The sequence below is a fragment of the Artemia sp. Qi Xiang Cuo genome, chromosome 2 (genome assembly GCF_049724085.1).
Source record: "Artemia sp. Qi Xiang Cuo chromosome 2, ASM4972408v1, whole genome shotgun sequence".
NCBI lineage: Eukaryota > Metazoa > Arthropoda > Branchiopoda > Anostraca > Artemiidae > Artemia > Artemia sp. Qi Xiang Cuo.
The window spans coordinates 47774684-47796268 of NC_142795.1; the positions used below are offsets into that span (position 1 = coordinate 47774684).

The window sequence follows — 21585 nt, forward strand, 5'->3', positions numbered from 1 at the left end:
ATTTTTTCTTTTTCTCGCATAAGCGTCAAACTTCTTCAGATTGATTGCAACGCGTCGTCGACAGATTCTTAACCGTCTTGAAATCACGATTCTACGGTGTTCGGTGTTCTGAAGTATGATATATAAGATGATAATAACAATAAAATTTTTCAGTTCAACCTTCATCACAATATAATCGCAATAGTCTCAATCCAAATTAATGATAGGATCTAATTAACCCCACAAAAAAAAATTCTGAAAATCACAATATAATAATTTCAAAAGTAAAAATATAAAAAAATGTAATAGTAGAAAAAACTTGTTGAAAACCATTTAGTATATATAGTTTTAATCCAATCTTTTGTATATTCCAGCTTCCTGCTGCAATCGAAAGCGAGCTCTCGGTGATCATGTGCTCGAAGCACTAGAAGCATTAGAGAGAAGCGGTGGAGCATCTGCTTATGCAGCTATAAAGTATATGATACCAACTTATGAGTCTTGTACTTAACTTTGACTTTTACTTGAAATAAATTTTTTTGTAGCAGACATCATTGAAATATATAAAAAGGTAGGATTTGTCATGTGAGCCTTTAGTTTCAAACTACGGTAGGCCCCCGTTTCCGCCTTCACTTTGATGTTAAAGAAATTAGGATCTGAACTACATTCTATAGCCCCTTTTTCATTTATATTTGGTGCTAAGGAATTAGGCTAAAATAAAATGAAATATTGGTGACTATGGTACATGATGCATTAGAACATAGGGAATTGCCAGAAACTATTGCTGTTTTTCGTGACAAACGATCTATTGCTCAGAAGAAGTAAAAAATAAGCACTCTCCCCCTTTCTTTTAAATTTATCTTTTTTTATTGCAGGGTGGTCTAATCGAGTGTAGATGGATTAAACGACCGAAATCTCAAACGTTAATTATTTTCGCATTAATTACTATTTTATTAACACCCATGTCGTTTGAAGGTGCTTTACTTGAGTGAATATTGCATAATCAGCTAATCCTTTAACTAGTTCATCGTCGCTCATTGCCGCAGACCCCCACAGTGGATTTTCATAGAATATATCACAGCATCGCCATGAAGGTCGCAATATCGTCATCCGAAAAATTTAGGAATTTAACATGCTGATATATTTGCCAGTCCCGTGGAGCTCAATCTTAAAACAAGAAAAAAAAGAGGTAAAGTCATCTGACATATCTTAACCCAAAACAAATGGTGGTTTTGGAAAAGCCGCAGAAAAAATTATCAGTAACAGTTTTCCATGATAGCGTAGCAAGAATAAGTATTGTCACTCAAAGATTTAAACCCTAAGCAGCCATAGTTGAAAGTAAGTCAAGACCAGTATTAATGGCAAAAAAAAAAAACAACGAAGATATATCTGGACATGACAAAGTTTTTTGTTTTTTTTATCAACAGCAGACCCAAAATGAGGCAAAAATCCCGCAAGAGAATTAAAAGGTGGGCAATGAAGCTCCCTTATAAGAACCTTCTTGATACGAATTGTATTTAGTTCTAGAAAGGCCAATGCAAAATACCTTCAACGTTTAGATTTAAATCATGTTCCGAAACGAATCCAGGGAATCTGTTGTATAAACTACAAGACCTCATCTTTTTTTTTTTACGATGCAAAAATTTTGAAATTGTAAATGCTATAAGACCATCAATGACAATAAACTTTTAATACATAGTATTAATATTTATTATTATATATGGTATTTACGTATTTATTCACGTACGGTATTATGTATTTATTTACGCGGGCTGGACTTTTTCTGCCTAACATCCTACTTTGCATTATTTTACCTGATGTATTATTTTTTTTTTTATTATTTTTCGATATTCTTTTTCAAATTCTGTAGTTTTTCACTATAATCCATTGACCTCAAACTGTGCCACCTGCTTGACATACGAATAGAATAATTCAGACCACAATTTGTTTACAAACAAAGTTTGCCCTGAATAATCTCTAGCTGGAATGCATTTTTCAAAGATGTCTTCTACTCATAATAGAAAGGAAACGTAAACAATCAATTAACTCAAGAGATAATTAAAATTGCACAGTTTTACGCTTTACAAATATGCTTATGTAACGTTTGTCTGACGAATTACGTGTCGATAAACTGAAATGGGAAAGCAGATGCTCAGCTACACTTTGCATTTCCACTTGGTTGGGAAATGGTCAGTTTTTTCGCAGAGTTTGCGTTTAAAGAAACCATATTATTTAAAAGATATTTAACACGACTGTATCTTCAGCTGGTAACTGCTGCTTCTCTCATCTCCCACTGGCTGCACTTTCGCCCACATATTTTTGGTGTAAAATGGTCGTTAGCTCTCAACAATTCTCGTATTTAGTTTTTTAAGCGGTAGAAAAATAAATTCTGCTAATTTTATTTTGAGTCCGCATGTAAAGTGCTCTTAGTCGAGAATTTCAGAAATGGGGGAGTAGGTGCTAATAGAAACTTTATCCTAAATTTTAAGTTCTTAAGGGCAGCGGTGAAATAAAGATACAACAGGCTGTTTTTTTATAACTCTTAAAGAACAAAAACCATGTAAGGTATTTTAAGAACAGTAACCGAAGACAGCTCATGCTAATGAAAAGTGAGTAAAAAGCAGATCCTGAAAATATAAAATGCATTAAATTTATAGCTACCACCGAAAAGTTATTAGCATATAGAAATTATAGTTCAGAAAAGGGAGGAAGATAACTCCCAAAAAACGTGGGAATTTTGATGAAAATTACAACGTCACATTTTACATGTCTGAGGTCTCTCGAACAGATTTGCTGCCCCCATAATAAAAAAAACTACACAAAACTACACATCCCCGTAAAGTAGATAGTTTTCATATTTCCGTATAATACCCAAGATTTTTTTTTTGTTTGTTTGACTGCATGTTCTTTAAATTATATATATATATATATATATATATATATATATATATATATATATATATATATATATATATATATATATATATATATATATATATATATATATATATATATATATATATATATAAAACAACACACCCCTTTCAGAAGATAGTTCCTTAAGTTTTGCATAATGCCCCAATTTTTTTATAGTTACACTGCATGTTTTTAAACCTTTGGATCTAAACTTGGTGTAGCAGCTTAAAAATTAAATAAATAAATATTTATACATTAAACCCTGATGGCTCTTTACTATAATTAAATAAAAAAAAACAAGTTTTTTTTAACTGAAAGTAAGGAACGACGTTAAACTTAAAACGAACAGAAATTATTCCGTATATGAAAGGGGCAGTCCCATCTTCAACGCCTCGCTCTTTACGCTAAAGTTTTTTATTGTTTAAAAAAATAGAGTTGTGAGAAAGTCAAATTTTAGCGTAAAGAGCGAGGCGTTGAGGAGGGGACAGCCCCTTTCATATACGGAATAATTTCTGTTCGTTTTAAGTTTTAACGTCGTTCCTTACTTTCTGTTAAAAAAACTTGTTTTTATTTACTTAATTTTTGAACAATTTTGAATGCAGGTTTTGATTTTGGCTCACCGTACATGAATAATTAAAACAAAATTTACATATTAATTTTACTTTTATTTGGTTAAATGGCTTTCTCGAAACTTGTTTAATTTTATTTACCAACGTTTTTATTAGTAATAAATATACGTAACTTACGAATTAACTTACATAACGATCTTCTATATTCATATATTTTTAATACGTATATTAGGGGGCTCGCCCCCTAGTCAATACCTCGCTCTTTAAGCTAAAGTTCGAATTTTGTTCCAATTCTTTAAAAATGACCCTTAATCACAAAGGCCGTTAGTTAGAATAAAAAGCTCTTATGAGAGTACTAAAAAATCTTTGGCTTAAAGAGCGAGGTATTGACTAGAGGGTGAACCCAATCATACACGTAATATTTTTCTGTTCGTTTCAAGTTTTGATGTTACTTCTTATTTTGAGTTGGAAAACTTGTTTTTTTTATATTTATTTTCTGATCTTTTTTTTTAAATAATGCTGGGAAATCCGGCAACGCCTTCATAGCAATGTCCCTTCCCCCATGAAAACTTCCTTCATGGAAAGATCTTCCCAAATAACCCCCGGCCCAACCCCCCCCCGACTACCAGAAAAAATCCCCTTTGAAAACGTCTGTATACTTCCTAATAACCAATATTATATGTTAACATTGGGTAAACTTTCAGCCCTCCCCCCGGGGACTTCTAGGGATTAAGTCATCCTAAAGGATATACTTATCATATTTTCAACCATGCTGAACAAAATGGCTATCTCAAAATTTTGATCAGGTGACTTTGGGAAAAATGAGCGTGGGAGGGGGCCTAGTTGCCCTCCATTTTTTTGGTCACTTGAAAAGGGCACTAGAACTTTTAATTTCCGGTCCAATGAGTCCTTCCACAATATTCTAGGACCACTGGGTCGATACGATCACCCCTGGGGAAAAAAACAAAAAAAAAACAAAAAAAAAAAAAATAAACACGCATCCGTAATCTTTCTTCTGAAAAAAAAATGCAAAATTCCACATTTTTGCATAGAGGAGCTTGAAACCTCTACAATAGGGCTCTCTTATACGCTGAATATGATGGTGTGATTTTCATTAAGATTCTATGATTTTTAGGGGGTCTTCCCCCATTTTTCGAAAATCATCCAAATTTTCTCAGGCGCCTAACTTTTAATGGGTAGGACTAAACTTGATGAAATTTATATATTTGAATTCAGCATTGAAATTTGATTCTTTTGATGTATCAATTGGTGTCTATTGATACCAATTTTGATACCCGTTTCTAGAGTTTCGGTTACCATTGAGCCGGTTCGCTCCTTACTTACAGTTCGTTACCACGAACTGTTTGATAGCGAACGCTATATGATTGTCACTGACTTAAATAGGTGAGTAGAACCTTCAATTTTTTTTTTAATGAACGGGAGGGAATTTTAGAGGAGGGGTATTTTACGGCGGGATTTTCCCGAGGGAGGGGAGGGTGTTTTCCGAGTCGTATTCTACGGGAGGTTTGAGCAAAACATATACAAAATCTTATTTTTATGCTGGATCTATTACGTAAAATTTTCACAAGCTCCACAAATACCACATAAGAAAATTAATTAAAAGGATAGAGAAAAAAGCCTTCCACATAAAAGTTCAAAGCATAGTCAATTGTTGAAGTGAAGCAAGTGTAAAATTACGCTTTATATCTTTCACGCAAGAAAAAGTCTCACATTAAATAAAATTCCCAGTAATCCATTTTTCCAATCCCTGAAGAAATAATTTTTATGTCCGAACTTTCAAAAGTATTTCTAAAAGAATCTCCCCAAAAACAGAACTGGAATTGAATTTTTTCTCCCAATGCACAAGCAAATGGAATAAATTTTTTCCTTAGCTTAAAATTGTTTCAGAAAAAAAAATCACAGGAAAAAGAACTTTAGATTGGACTAGAAGTAGACACTGGAGATAGACCATGTGGCCTAAAAAAACATAGCTATAAAAAACTTGGGCAAGAAAAATTGAAATGTAGATAAGGAACAAATATGAAGTTCACGAACATTGCGAATGAAGTTAATATTAATGCGCAGAATGTAAAACAGAAATAGTGCTGGATTTCTACGTCAAGGAGAATTAGCAACACAACTGTTTTTTGGTAAGAGGCTGTACACTAGCAAAATCTGTGTATAATTAAGGCACAGAGGCGTTTTTTTTTTTTTTTTTTTTTTTTTTTTTTTTTTTTTTTTTGTACTCTACCTGCATTTCAGAGGCAACGCTATAGCGTTGCCTATAGTAAATGCCATAACGTTCCAATGTTTTATTATTATTATTATTCGATTGGAAATCGGGAGTTCTAGTGCCCTTTTTAAGAGTCAAAAGTGACCAGAGGGCAACAAGCCCCCCCCCCACCAGGCCCTTTTTTGCCCAAATGCATAAGATGAAAATTTTGAGGAACCCCCAAGGGCCCGGTTAAGTTATGCCCTGAGGGCATATATGGTTCTTATAGAAGGAATTCTCGTTTAAACTTCAGAGAGGGCTCCTTTAATTGGAACCTGAAAGTTCTAGTTCGCTTTTTAAGTGTCAAAAGATATCGGAGGGTTATCAGTCCCCCCCCACGCCCTTTTTTCCCAAATGCATCCGATAAAAATTTTGAGATAGCCATTTTGTTAAAAATAGTTCAAAGATATAGCAAAACTCAGATGCCGATACAACCCCCAGGGCCTGGGGGCAGGTGATGTAAGTTATGCCCTATGCCCTGGGGGCATATATGATTCTTATGGAAGGGATGTTCGTATAAACCTCAAAGGGGGCTCATTTGATTGGAAATTGAAAGTTCTAGTTCCCTTTTTAAGGGTTAAAAGAGATCGGAGGGTACCTAGCCCCCCCCCCCCCCTTCACGTCCTTTTTTCCTCAAACACATCTGATAAGAAGTTTCAGATAACCGTTTTTTTTTTTAATAGTTCAAAGACCATATAATTAAAACTCCGGGGTCAACACAGCCCCCAGGGCCCGAGGGCAGGTGTTGTAAGTTATGCCCTTGGGGAATATATGGTTCTTATGGAAGGGATGCTCGTAAAAACTTCAGAGAGGGGCTCATTTGCTTGGAAATTGAAAGTTCTAGTTCAGTTTTTGAGAGTCAAAAGAGATTGGAGGGCAACTAACCCTCCCCTCACGCCCCTTTTTCACCGAATGCACCTAATAAAAATTTTGAGATAGCCATTTTGTTAAAAATTGTTCAGAAGTCAGATAGCAAAAACTCAGGTGTCGACACATGCCCACAAGGCCCAGAGGAAGGCGTTGTAAGTTATACCCTGTGGCATGTTTGGTTCTTAAGAAAGGGATGCTTGTATAAACTTCAGAGAGGGCTCATTTGATTGGAAATTAAAAGTTCGAGTTCACTTTTTAAGAGTCAAAAGAAATCGTAGGGTAACCAGCCCCCCCCCCCACACGCCCTTTTTTCCCAAATGCATCCGATAAAATTTTGATATAGCCATTTTTTTTAAATAGTTCAAAAATATAACAAAACTCAGATGTCGACACAACCCCGAGGGCCCGGGGGCAGGTGTTGTAAGTTATGTCCTGGGGGCATATATGATTCTTATGCCGTTTTTTAAAATAGTTCAAAGACCATATAGCAAAAACTCCGGGGTCAACACAGCCCCCAGGGCCCGAGGGCAGGTGTTGTAAGTTATGCCTTCTTATGGAAGGGATGCTCGTAAAATTTCAGAGAGGGGCTCATTTGATTGGATATTCAAATTTCTAGTTCAGTATTTGAAAGTCAAAAGATATTGGAGGACAACTAGCCCTCCCCCACGCCCCTTTTTCCCCAAATGCATCTGATAAAAATTTTGAGATAGCCATTTTGTTAAAAATTGTTCAGAAGTCAGATAGCAAAAACTCAGGTGTCGACACAAACCCACAAGGCCCAGAGGAAGGCGTTGTAAGTTATACCCTGTGGCATGTTTGGTTCTTAGGAAAGGGATGCTTGTATAAACTTCAGAGAGGGCTCATTTGATTGGAAATTAAAAGTTCGAGTTCACTTTTTAAGAGTCAAAAGATATCGTAGGGTAACCAGCCCCCCCCCCCACACGCCGTTTTTTCCCAAATGCATCCGATAAAATTTTGATATAGCCATTTTTTTTTTAAATAGTTCAAAAATATAACAAAACTCAGATGTCGACACAACCCCGAGGGCCCGGGGGCAGGGGTTGTAAGTTATGTCCTGGGGGCATATATGATTCTTATGCCGTTTTTTAAAATAGTTCAAAGACCATATAACAAAAATTCCGGGGTCAACACAGCCCCGAGGGCCCGCGGGCAGGCATTGTAAGTTATACCAGAGAGGGGCTCATTTCAGTTCTAGTTCAGTTTTTGAGAGTCAAAAGAGATTGGAGGGCAACTAGTCCCCCCCTCCCCCCCGCCTCATTTTCCCCAAATGCATCTGATAAAAATTTTGAGATAGCCATTTTGTTAAAAATTGTTCAAAAGACAGATAGCAAAAACTCAGGTGTCGACACAAACCCACAGGGCCCAGGGGCAGGCGTTGAGATATAAGTTTTGTTAAAAATAGTTCAAAAATCGGATAAGAAAACTCCGGTGTCAATACCAGCTCCCAGGGCCCGGGGAAGGCGTTCAAAGTTATGCCCTGAAGGCATGTATGGTTCTTATGAAAGATATGCTTATATAAACTTCATAGAGGGCTCATTTGATTGGAAATTGAAAGTTCTAGTTCACTCTTTAAGAGTCAAGAGACTAAAGGGCAACTAGCCCTCCCCCCGCCCTTGTCCCTAAACCCATCCGCTATAAATTTTGAGATAAATTTTTTTTTTAATTGTTCAAAAATTAGATAACAAAACTCCGGTGTTGACAAAACCCCCAGGGCCCGGGGTTAGGCGTTGTATGTGTTGTCCCGGGGGCGTATATGGTTCTTACGAAATCGATGCTCGTAAAAACTTCAGAGAAGGCTCATTTGATTGGAAATTGAAAGTTCTAGTTCACATTTTACGAGTCAAAAGATATCCGACGGCAACAAGCCTTCCCCCACACATACACCCTTTTTTGCCAGACCCATCCGATAAAAAGTTTGAGATAGCCATTTTGTTAAAAATAGTTCAAAGGTCAGATCAGGAAAACTCCTGTGTCCACGCAACCCCCCAGAGCCCCGGGGACAGGCGTTGTAAGTATTGCTCTGGGGACATATATGGTTCTTATGGAAGGGATGCTCGCAAAAACTTCGGAGATGGATCATTTGATTGGAAATTGAAAGTTCTAGTTCACCTTTTAAGAGTTAAAAGAGATCAGAGGGCAACTAGTTCCCCCCCCCCCCCCCCTCCATGCCCTATTTTTCTCAAACCCATCCGATGAGAACTTTGAGAGAGCCATGTTTTCAAAATAGTTCAAAGATCATATAACAAAAACTCCAGGGTCGACACAATTCTTCAGGGCCTGGGGTAGGCGTGGTAATTTATGCCCGGCGGGCATAAATTACTATTATGGAAGGGATGCTTGTATAAAGTTCAGAGAGGGCTCATTTGATTGGAAATTTAAAGTTCTAGTTCAGTTATTAAGAGTCAAAAGAAATCAGTGGGCAACTACCCCCCTCCACGCCTGTTTTCCCCAAATGCATCCGATAAAATTTTTATATAGCCATTTTATTAAAAATAGTTCAAAGGTCAGATAACAAAAACTCCAGCGTCTAATAACCCCACCAAGGCAACCCCCCCCCCAAAGAGGGCTCATTTGAATGGAAATTGAAAGCTCTAGTTCAAATTTTAAGAGTCAAAAGAGACCGGATGGCAACTAGCCCGACTCCCCACGTCCTTCTTTCGGCAAACCCATCTGATACAAATTTTGAGATGGCTATTTTTTTTAAAATAGTTCAAAAAGTCAGATAACAAAAACTTCGGGGTCGACAAAATCCACCAGGGCCCGGGGGTAGGCGTTGTAAGTTATGTCATGGGGCCGTATATACTTTTTATGAAAGAGATACTCGTGGAAACTTCAGAGAGGGCTCATTTCATTTGAAATTAAAAGTTCTAGTTCGCTAGTTCTCAGAGTCAAAAGAGATCGGAGAGTAGCTAGCCCTCCCCCTCCATATATTTTTCTTCCCCAAACCCATCCGATAAAAATTTTGAGACGTCAATTTTGTTAAAATAGTTTCAAACATCAGATAATAAAAACTCCGGGGTCAACAAAACCCCCCAGGGCCCGGGCACAGGCCTTGTAAGTTATGCCCTGAGTGCATATATAGTTCTTATAGAAGGGATGCTCGCATAAACTTCAGAAAGGGCTCGTTTGAGTTAAAATGGTTAAGTTCTAGTACACTTTTAAAGAGTCAAAATATATCAAAGGGCAATTAGCCCCCACCCCACGCCCTTTTTCCCCAAACCCATTCGATAAAAATCTTGAGATAACCATTTTGTTATAAATAGATCAAACATCAGATAATAAAAACTCCGAGGTGAACTCAAACACATTTTTTTAATTTGATATTGTTACTTTGATACTAGTTTTGATACTTTGATCAACATTTGATTAAAAAAAGTTTAATTTTGAAATAAGGTATTTTTAAGAACTTGAAACTTTTTGAAATAAAAAACGAACAAAAATTAATTAAAAAAACTTTCCGAAAAAGATATTTTTCAAATAAAAGTGAAGGCCATTTTAAACTTAAGATCGTCAGATACAAATACCTGTTAAAATTCAAACTCATAACGACCAGAAATTACTATTGAGGAATAAAGGAAACCCAAAACGAACAAAAACTAAGTAAACAATCATAGCAAACAAACATACAACAAGCAATAATATAAATTAATAAATAAATATTAAAGCGAGCTATGCTTAAATTAAACATGCAAATCATACTTAAAATGAAAAAAATATTTGCTATTGAAGCATAAATGAAATCCAAAACAAACAGAGATTAAATAAAGAATCAATGCAAATAAACATACAGTAGATACTAATTTAAAGAATAAATACATCTTAAAACGAGTTGAAACTTAAACTGAATATGCAAATCAAGGTTGAAACGAACGAAAATCACCCCAAGCAAGAGTTTGGGTATCGCCTCCTCTCACGTTAAAACGTCTAAAACCTACTGCGTCATGGCGCTTTACTGAAAACTATATATATTTTGAACAGTCTTGGAAAGTATAAACAAAATCAAATTGAATATTTGATATATAATGATATTAGTTATTTAAAGATCCATCAGTTCAAGATTTTATTTCACTGTAATTTTATTTTCATTTTCAATGCTAAAGATAAACGGAATATTTGATGTCTAATGAAATTAATTGCTGAAAGCTCATCAGTTCAAAATTTTACTATAATTTAAATGTTTATTTTCAATATTAAATACAAAAGAAAAAATTTGTAACACGATCCGTTTTCAGTAAAGCGGCAATGACGCAGTAGGTTTTATCTTTTACCGTGGGAGAAGGATGCGATACCCAAACTCTTGATTATAGTGATTTTTGTTCGTTTCAGGCTTGATGTGCATAATCAATTTAAGCTTCACTCGTTTAAAAATTTGTTAATTTATATTAGTATCTATTGTATGTTTGTTTGCATTTATTCTTTATTTAATTTCTGTTCGTTTTGGGTTTAATTTATACTTCAATAGCAAAATATTTTTTTTTGTTTTAAGCTTGATTTGCATATTCAATTGAAGCATAACTCGCTTTAAGATTTATTTATTCATTTATATTATTACTTGTTGTATAATTTTTTGCTACGATTGTTTATTTAATTTCTGTTCGTTTTGGGTTTCATTTATTCTTTAATAGTAATTTCTGGTCGTTTTGAGTTTGTTTTTTAACATGTATTTTTGTCTGTTGATCTTAAGTTTAAAATTGCCTTTACTTTTCTTTGAAAAACTTCTTTTTGGGAAAGTTATTTTTTAATTAATATCAGGTTATGAACACACTATCACTACTGGAGTCGCTGTAGCAGCCTGTTTATCTCATAGAAATTTGTCAGTAAATGCTGCAGATTAAATAATTCGCCCCGGTCTCCTAATAGTACATCCCAAATGCATCACAAACATGTAAAATTAATTGAAGCGGGAAAGACTGTTGCAATTATTATTTTGGTTAACTTCACAAGTAAATGTACTGCGAAAAAAATGGGAAGATTGAAATAGAGCCTGAAAACTCTCGGAAAAGGCGTCGGTTAGTAATGAAAAATTCTCAATTGGAAAAACCATGGTCAAAAACCCTATACAAAATAATTAAAGTCCCCAACATTAAACAACAAGGAAAATCCCCTTTTGTCACGTGAAGCAATAATATTTTACTTTTTTCTTTTCTTTTTTCATCGCCGCTAAAACAGCACTATAACATCATAGGGAGCTGCTTAAGGGTTCATTTGAACTCTAATCTTTATATCTAGCAGTTTTTTTATATAATAAATTTGGCTTTATAACAGTAGTATGAGGTAAATAGGGACGACAGATACGCCTGAGGCTCTAAAGACTATACCCTAAACATCATTAGCATATTACACATGTTGCATCTCATTACTATATTACACATGTTGCATCTCATTAGCATATTACATTTAACCATTGTACTCACAGTGATGTTGTAAAGCCAAACACTCTTATTATTCAAACTATTGAAGCTTAGACCAGATTATTCCTCCCAAATCAATTTAAAACCATGACGATACCAGTCTTTTAACAATAAACTGAAATTACGTTTAGGGTTTTTCAATCGTACTAGGGTAAGTGTTTTTCCCATTGATCACAATGACAATTGGAAAATAGGAGACCTCTAGTGTGACACTCACAAACTTCTTCGGGGAATGAATTAAAATCTTTAATTTACACTGCATGTCCTCTATGCAATTTAAATGAATTGCATAATCTAAAATTTTCATCATGGTCATCAACAATAGTACAATTCTCACAGGATGACGAGCTGCCCAATGTATAGAAACATATTGAACATGTGCAAAAGATTTTTCACTGTTTACTATCTCACTTCCAAAAACAAACTGACTTTTGACCGATAAAATGAATGTTCCTTTCACTTCTAGAGAGGAATAATCAAGTAACGTCACAAAAACTATTTGGGCAGGGTATTTCGACTTGTTTGTTGTTTGAATAGGGTCTTAAGAGAATTTCTAGGTAGTGTTTAAAAGCAAATCCACAGTATCATTTTGTTTTGTTTCAATTAGTATGTCAATGAATTAAGTAAACTCATCTGGCTCGCAACCTAAAAGTCTCATACAATAGTCCAAAGATTGAGAATCATTTTTCATTATATCGTCCAGCATTCTTTGAGAGAATATTTTCGTTTGAACTGATAACTCTTGAAAATGATCATTTAGAATCAAAGATTTTTCCAATGTCACAAGATCCCGCCTGGTTTTTTGTTTCTCAAATCCATCCATTTTTAATCCTGACACTCTCACTGTCGATTATGCATTAACAAAGTCAGAGAATGATGATTCTTTGTAGCTTTTCATCGCCAGTAAAATATCCAACAAGAAAAACATTTACAAAAATGGAATAGTAACAAACTCATTTTTTATATATTGATTCAGATCATTGTCTTCAATAAATTTCACTAATGCATTTAATCCATCTTGTAGCTTTTTTAAAATGCATTATATTCGCTTTTGCTGCAAAAACATAACTATTCTTCCAACTTGAATTATTTCAATGATACCATATATCTTGCAAACATCTCATACCATTCAAGGGTTAGCCGACAACCCTTGTAATTTCTACTGAAACATTAGGTACTCTTGGTTTCATTTCACCGCTGCTAGCTCTCTCAACTTCCAATATAGTAAAAGCATCTTTTACTAAAAATATGCTAAGAACAATACTCAATATCCTGAGGAAACACCCTGAACTCTCTTTTCAAATGCTGAGGTAAGCCGACCGTGAACTCTATCAAAACAAGTGTTGTTGACATTCAAAACCTGTTTTCACTGGATTACAAAGGTTCCCGGAACCAAAACAAGTGTTGATGTCACACAAAATTACGTCCTCTACATTAGTAAACATTGAACTAAGATCATTTTTTTACAACCGGGGGGTTTCCAACTTGATTAACGGGCTCCTGAGAGTTCTTTCCTACTCTCGCAGGTTTTTAAACATTTCCATAAGTAAACAATTATGTAACAACCAAAGAATTTTCGAACAAAAAACATCCAGTATTAAGTAACACGCACTTGCGTCTTGAAAAACTCTGCCAAATATCCAGTAGCTTAAAAAAAGTGCCGGCACTGGGAATCAAAGGGGGTACTGGGCGCTCGGATCTTAAAAGCCTGCACTACTATCGTCCGTTGACTATAAGAACTAATAGGCTACTGAAGCATCGTAGAAAGCTGTTTAATGGTTCAATTCGAAGCTCTTGTTCATAAATCCATGCTTTCTGGAAATTAAATATAAAAAAAACAATTTTTTTTCAACTGAAAGTACGGAGCGACATTAAATCTTAAAACGAACAGAAATTATTTCGTATATGAAAGGGGATGTCCCGTCCCCAACGCCTCGCTCTTCACAATGAATTTTCAGTCTTTGTCACAACTCTACTTTTTAAATCAATAAAAACTTAAGGGAAGCGTTGTAATAAGGAAAGCATAATAAGGGAAGCGTTGAGGAGGGGACAGCCCCTATCCTATACGGAATAATTTCCGTTTGTTTTAAGTTTTAAAGTTGCTCCTAACTTTCAGGTAAAAAAATGTATTTTAGTTTAATTTCTGAACGTTGTTCAACTAATATATGTTCGAATTTGGCTCACCATACATGAAAAATCAAAACGAAATTTGCATATTAATTTTTGGCAGGCTTATTCTGTATATCAAAGATTGCCCCCTCCTCAAAACCTTGCTCTTTACGATAAACCTGTTAGCACTTTTAAAAAAGCTTCCTATTCTAATTAAACGGTCTCCGTGTTTCAGTAGACGATGGGGCCGTATACAGGATTTTTTTTTTCGGGAAGTGCTTTACACAAGAATTTTTTTTTTTGGGAGGGGGGGGGGGGGTTACACAAAAAAAATAAAAAAAAAGCATAAAAAATCTTTTTATATCCATTTTTGTTACGTTTTTATGTCTGTATACTTCCCAATAACAAATACTATACGTAAACCATGGGGGATTTTCATAACTTACAGGCCTCTCTCCATGAACTGCAGGGGTAATTTTAAACCTAAAGACATAATTATTTGTTCTTTCAAATATGCTGAACAAAATGGCTATCTCAAAATTTTTATCAGATAACTTTGTGGGGAAATTAGCGTGGGTGGGGGCCCAGTGGCCCTCTAATATTTTTGGTCAATTAAAAACGGCACTAGAAATTTTAATTTCCGTTCAAATCCACCCTATTCCAATCTCCTAGGACCATTCTTTCGATACAATCCCCCCTAAAAAAAAACAAAACAAAAAAACAAATGAACACGCATTCGTGATCTGTCTTCTGGCAAAAATATTTAATTCCACATTTTTGCCGATAGGAGCTTGAAACTACAGCATAGTTCTCTGTTACGCTGGATCTGACTGTGTAATTTTCATTAAGATTTCTTTAATTTAAGGGGGCGTTCCTTCCCTATTTAAAAAATACGGCAAATTTTCTCAGGCTCGTAACTTTTGATGGGTAACACCAAACTTGATGTATTTTATATATTTGGAATCAGCACAACAAGCTGATTCTTTTTATTTGTATATTGGCATTAAAATTTGTTTGTTTTAGTTTCGGTTACTGTTGAGCCGAGTTGCTCCTTACTTACAGTTCGTTACCAGAAGCTATTTGATTCATCTCGATATCATAAAGTGCCATAAGGCACTTTGGGAGCAATATCTGGAGTGAACAGGCGGGGAAACCTAGAAAGTGTGGCATTATAATAGTAGAGTCCTAGGTTCCATTTTGCTTGAAGCTATAGGAATCTCCATGCTATTTGCTTGAAGCTATAGGAAAAAGATTTCCAGAGCATGTACTTATGGATTTGCTTGCCTTATGTTCCTTGGTGTCTTTCCAGAGCATGTACTTATGGATTTGGGTGGATTATGTTCCTTCCTATACTATTATAAGGGTTTATATTCCCTCCCATCCTATTCTAAGAGCTTATGTTCTCACCCATGCGATTATAAGGGTTTATGTTCCCTCCCATGCTATTCTCTAGCGCTATGTTCCATCCATTGTTATTCTATGGGACCTCTACACGTGATTAAACACGTTATGAAACTACGTGCTATTTGCTTATGCCCTGTTGATACCATTCCAAACGAGCGGGGATTCCCCACCTGTTCCTAAACATTGCAAAAAAGCAGAACTCCCTCACACAGTTTGACGTGCAAATTGCCAAAAAAATTAAGTTTTGAGGAGATTACATTCCTTGGCACCTTTGAACATGTTTTCAATCGGATGTGCATTTTAAAGCACAGTGTCTAAATGTGTGTAGGCTTTGTTATTTAAGAAATTGGATGATACAATCAGAATTCCTTGATTGGCATTTGCAAAAAAAGGGGTAATGAATTTAACTGTAAGTTTTACATCACCTGGCACGTGCGAGGGGAATTTTTTGTTGGTGGGGGGGGGGGGGGGTAAAAAGGTAAAAATGGGTGAACAACATTAGTTTATAAGACGGATCGTGAAAATCTCAAGGTTTTGTGTACCAAGAATGGACCGGAGGTAGCCTCCCCTACATGCACGAATGGATATAGCTAGAATATTTTAAGACGGCTTTGTTATTTAAAAAATTGGATGCTACAATCAGAATCGTTTGATTGGGATTTGCAAAAAAAAGGGGTAATGAATTTGTGAATTGGAGTGTAGGTTTGATATCACCAGGCACGTGCGAGGGAAATTTTTGTTGGTGGGGGGGGCTTAAAAAAGCAAAAATGGGTGAACTACATTGGTTTATAAGACGAATCATGAAAATCCCAAGGTTTTGTGTACCGAGAATGGACAGGGGGTAGCCTCCCCTACATACACGAATGGATATCGCTAGAATATTTTAAGACGGGCTTTGTTATTTAAAAAATTGGATGCTACAGTCAGAATTGTTTGATTGGCATTTGCAAAAAAAAGGGGTAATGAATTTGTGAATTGGAGCGTAGGTTTGACATCAGCAGGCACGTGCGAGGGAAATTTTGTTGGGGGGGGGGGGTTAAAAAGTTAAAATGGGTGAACTACATTAGTTTATAAGCCGGATTGTGAAAACCCCAAGGTTTTGTGTACCAAGAATGGACCGGAGGTAGCCTCCCCTACATACAAGAATGGATATCGCTAGAATATTTTAAGACGGGCTTTGTTATTTAAAAAATTGGACGCTACAATCAGAATTCTTTGATGGACATTTGCAAAAAAGAGGTAATGAATTTGTGAATTGGAGTGTAGGTTTGACATCACCAGGCACGTGCGAGGGAAATTTTTTGTTGGTGGGGGGGCTTTAAAAGGTAAAAATGGGTGAACTGCATTAGTTTATAAGACGGATTATGAAAATCCCAAGGTTTTGTCTACCAAGAATGGACCGGAGGTAGCCTCCCCTACATACACGAATGGATATCGCTAGAATATTTTAAGACGGGCTTTGTTATTTAAAAAATTGGATGATACAATCAAAATTATTTTATCGGCATTTGCAAAAAAAAGGGGTAATGAATTTTTGAATTGGAGTGTTGGTTTTACAGCACCAGGCACGTGCGGTGGAATTTTTTTAGTGGTGGGGGGGGGCTTAAAAAGACAAAAATAGGTGAGCTCCATTAGTTTAAAAGAAGTATCGTTAAATTCCAAAGGTTTTTTGTACCAAGATTTGACCGGAGGTAGCCTCCCCTATATACACGAATGGATATAGCTAGAATATTTTAAGACGGGCTTTCTTATTTAAAAAATTGGACGCTACAATCAGAATTCTTTGATTGACATTTGCAAAAAAAGGGGTAATGAATTTGTGAATTGGAGTGTAGGTTTGACATCACCAGGCACGAGCGAGGGAAATTTTTGTTGGTGGGGGGGGGGGGCTTAAAAAGGCAAAAATGGGTGAACTACATTAGCTTATAAGCCGGATTGTGAAAACCCCAAGGTTTTGTGTACCAAGAATGGGCCGGAGGTAGCCTCCCCTACATACAAGAATGGATATCGCTAGAATATTTTAAGACGGGCTTTGTTATTTAAAAAATTGGACGCTACAATCAGAATTCTTTGATTGACATTTGCAAAAAAGAGGTAATGAATTTGTGAATTGGAGTGTAGGTTTGACATCACCAGGCACGTGCGAGGGAAATTTTTTGTTGGTGGGGGGGCTTTAAAAGGTAAAAATGGGTGAACTGCATTAGTTTATAAGACGGATCGTGAAAATCCCAAGGTTTTGTGTACCAAGAATGGACCGGAGGTAGGCCTCCCCTACATACACGAATGGATATCGCTAGAATATTTTAAGACGGGCTTTGTTATTTAAAAAATTGGATGCTACAATCAGAATTCTTTGATCGGCATTTGCAAAAAAAGGGGTAATGAATTGGAGTGCAGGTTTGACATCACCAGGCACGTGCGAGGGGAATTTTTTGTTGGTGGGGGGGACTTAAAAAGGTAAAAAAAAGTGAGCTATATTGGTTTATAAGACGGATCGTGAAAATCCCAAGGTTTTGTGTACCAAGAATGGACCGGAGGTAGCCTCCCCATACATAAATACACAAATGGATATCGCTAGAATATTTTAAGACGGGCTTTGTTATTTAAAAAATTGGACGCTACAATCAGAATTCTTTGATTGACATTTGCAAAAAAAAGGGGTAACGAGTTTGTGAATTGGAGTGTAGGTTTGACATCACCAGGCACGTGCGAGGGAAATTTTTGTTGGTGGGGGGGGGCTTAAAAAGGCAAAAATTGGTGAACTACATTAGTTTATAAGACGGATCGTGAAAATCCCAAGGTTTTGTGTACCAAGAATGGACCGGAGGTAGCCTCCCCTACATACACGAATGGATATCGCTAGAATATTTTAAGACGGGCTTTGTCATTTAAAAAATTGGATGCTACAATCAGAATTCTTTGATTGGCATTTGCTTTCTTTACTTGGTGCCCATTAAAAACGAAGTTTTTGTGTTAAACAAGTAGTTCTTGTATCTATTAAAACAGCTTTAAGGGATTTGAGAGACTCGGTTGCCTGATTCCATGTAGTTTTTCTTTACTTGGTGCCCATTAAAAACAAAAGTTTTGTGATAAATAAGTAGTTTTTGTATCTTTTAAAAGACCTGTAAGGGGTTTGAGAGACTCCGTTGCCTGATTCCGTATGGTTTTTCTTTACTTAGTGCTCATTAAAACACGAAGTTTTTGTGTTAAATAAGTAGTTCTTGTATCTGTTAAAAGAGCTTTAAGGGGTTTGAGAGACTCGGTTGCCTGATTCCGTATGGTTTTTCTTTACTTGGTGCCCACCCCCTGCTCTGAGTGTTGAAAATGATTTCACGACATTATTTTAGTTTTTTTTTCTTGTCCCAAACTATTTTTTTTTATCATGAACCCTTTAGAGATCAATTTGATCAACTTGGAGAAAGTTCAAATAGAATCGTTACTGATATTGACACTAGTGCGTAAACTACAAACTGACAAAAATATCCAGAACTTTTTTTCTTATAGCCTTGACTTTGAAGACATTTCTTCATCTTAAGTGTTTGATTCAAACTTTTACCTTGAGCATCGATGTTTTTAGCAGAATTTCAAAAGGATCGTTCATAAGTGCTGGCGTATCTGATGAAATAATTTAGGTCGTATGATGTATCTGATGAAATAATTTAGGTCGTATGATAAATTTAATTTATTTTTTTTTTAATGCAATAGTTTTTCAGTAAGGACACTCGATATCCTAAAAGTGTCTGATTCAAACTTTAACCTTGAACATCGATGTTGTTAGCAGAATTTCAAAAGGATCGTTTATGAGTGCTGGCGTATCTGATGAAATAATTTAGGTCGTATGATAAATTTAATTTTTTTTTTTAATGCAGTAGTTTTTCAGTAAGGACACTTGATATCCTAAAAATGTTTGATTCAAACTTTTACATTGAGAATCAATGTTGTTAGCAGAATTTCAAAAGGATCGTTTACGTGTGCTGGATTATCTGATGAAATAATTTAGGTCGTATGATAAATTTAATTTTTTTTTTTTAATGCAGTAGTTTTTCAGTAAGGACACTCGATATCCTAAAAATGTTTGATTCAAACTTTTACCTTGAGAGTCGATGTTGTTAGCAGAATTTCAGAAGGATCGCTTATGAGTGCTGGCGTATCTGATGAACTAATTCAGTTCTTTTTATAAATTTAATTTATTTTTTTTTAATGCAGTAGTTTTTCAGTAAGGACATTCGATATGCTAAAATTGTTTGATGCAAACTTTTACCTTTAGCATCGATATTCACACACACACACACAGAGACACACAAAGAGACACACACACACACACACACACACACACACACACACACACACACACACACACACACACACACACACACACACACACACACACACACACACACACACACACACACACACACACACACACACACACACACACACACACACACACACACACACACACACACACACACACACACACACACACACACACACACACACACACACACACACACACACACACACACACACACACACACACACACACACACACACACACACACACACACACACACACACACACACACACACACACACACACACACACACACACACACACACACACACACACACACACACACACACACACACACACACACACACACACACACACACACACACACACACACACACACACACACACACACACACACACACACACACACACACACACACACACACACACACACACACACACACACACACACACACACACACACACACACACACACACACACACACACACACACACACACACACACACACACACACACACACACACACACACACACACACACACACACACACACACACACACACACACACACACACACACACACACACACACACACACACACACACACACACACACACACACACACACACACACACACACACACACACACACACACACACACACACACACACACACACACACACACACACACACACACACACACACACACACACACACACACACACACACACACACACACACACACACACACACACACACACACACACACACACACACACACACACACACACACACACACACACACACACACACACACACACACACACACACACACACACACACACACACACACACACACACACACACACACACACACACACACACACACACACACACACACACACACACACACACACACACACACACACACACACACACACACACACACACACACACACACACACACACACACACACACACACACACACACACACACACACACACACACACACACACACACACACACACACACACACACACACAGAGATACACATACAGACACACAGATATACAGACTCACACACCCACATACACACACACACAAACACACACACACACACACACATACACACACACATAGAGACAAACACAAAAACAGACACAAAAAAAGACACAAACAGAAACAAACACACACAAACATACAAAAACAAAAACACACACAAAAAAAAAAAGACAGAAAAACAGACACACACAGAGACACACACACACACAGAGACAACACACACACAGAGACGACACACACACAGAGACGACACACACACACAGACAGCACACTCAATGTGACGACTTACACATAGATACGACACACGCACAGAGATGACAAACACACAGAGACGACACTCATAGAGAGACGACACACACACACAGAGACTACAAACACACAGAGACAACACACACAGAGAAACGACACACACACACGGATACGAAACACACAAAGAGACGACACACGCACAGAGACGACAAACATACAGAGAAGACACAAAAACACAGACGACACACCCCACAGAGATGACACACACATAGAGACGACACACGCACAGACACGACTCACAAACAGAGTCATAGTGAGAGAGATATCCAAAAAGTTGGGTTGATCTAGGTTCCACTCTAAGTGAAGGTCGGTGTGTCGTCTCTGTTTTTGTGTCTTCTCTGTATGTTTGT

General features: G+C 36.6%; 1 protein-coding gene across 1 annotated transcript in view; it reads left to right on the forward strand.

The window, feature by feature from the left end:
• The window catches only part of LOC148955296 (parkin coregulated gene protein-like), a 63565-nt gene extending 63055 nt beyond the window's left edge, over positions 1 to 510 (forward strand). The window contains exon 5 of the mRNA XM_089108136.1: positions 354 to 510. Coding sequence (XP_088964262.1) covers positions 354 to 487 — 134 coding nt within the window. The 3' untranslated portion in view covers positions 488 to 510. The remainder of the gene's footprint in view (positions 1 to 353) is intronic.
• The last annotated feature ends 21075 nt before the right edge of the window (positions 511 to 21585 follow it).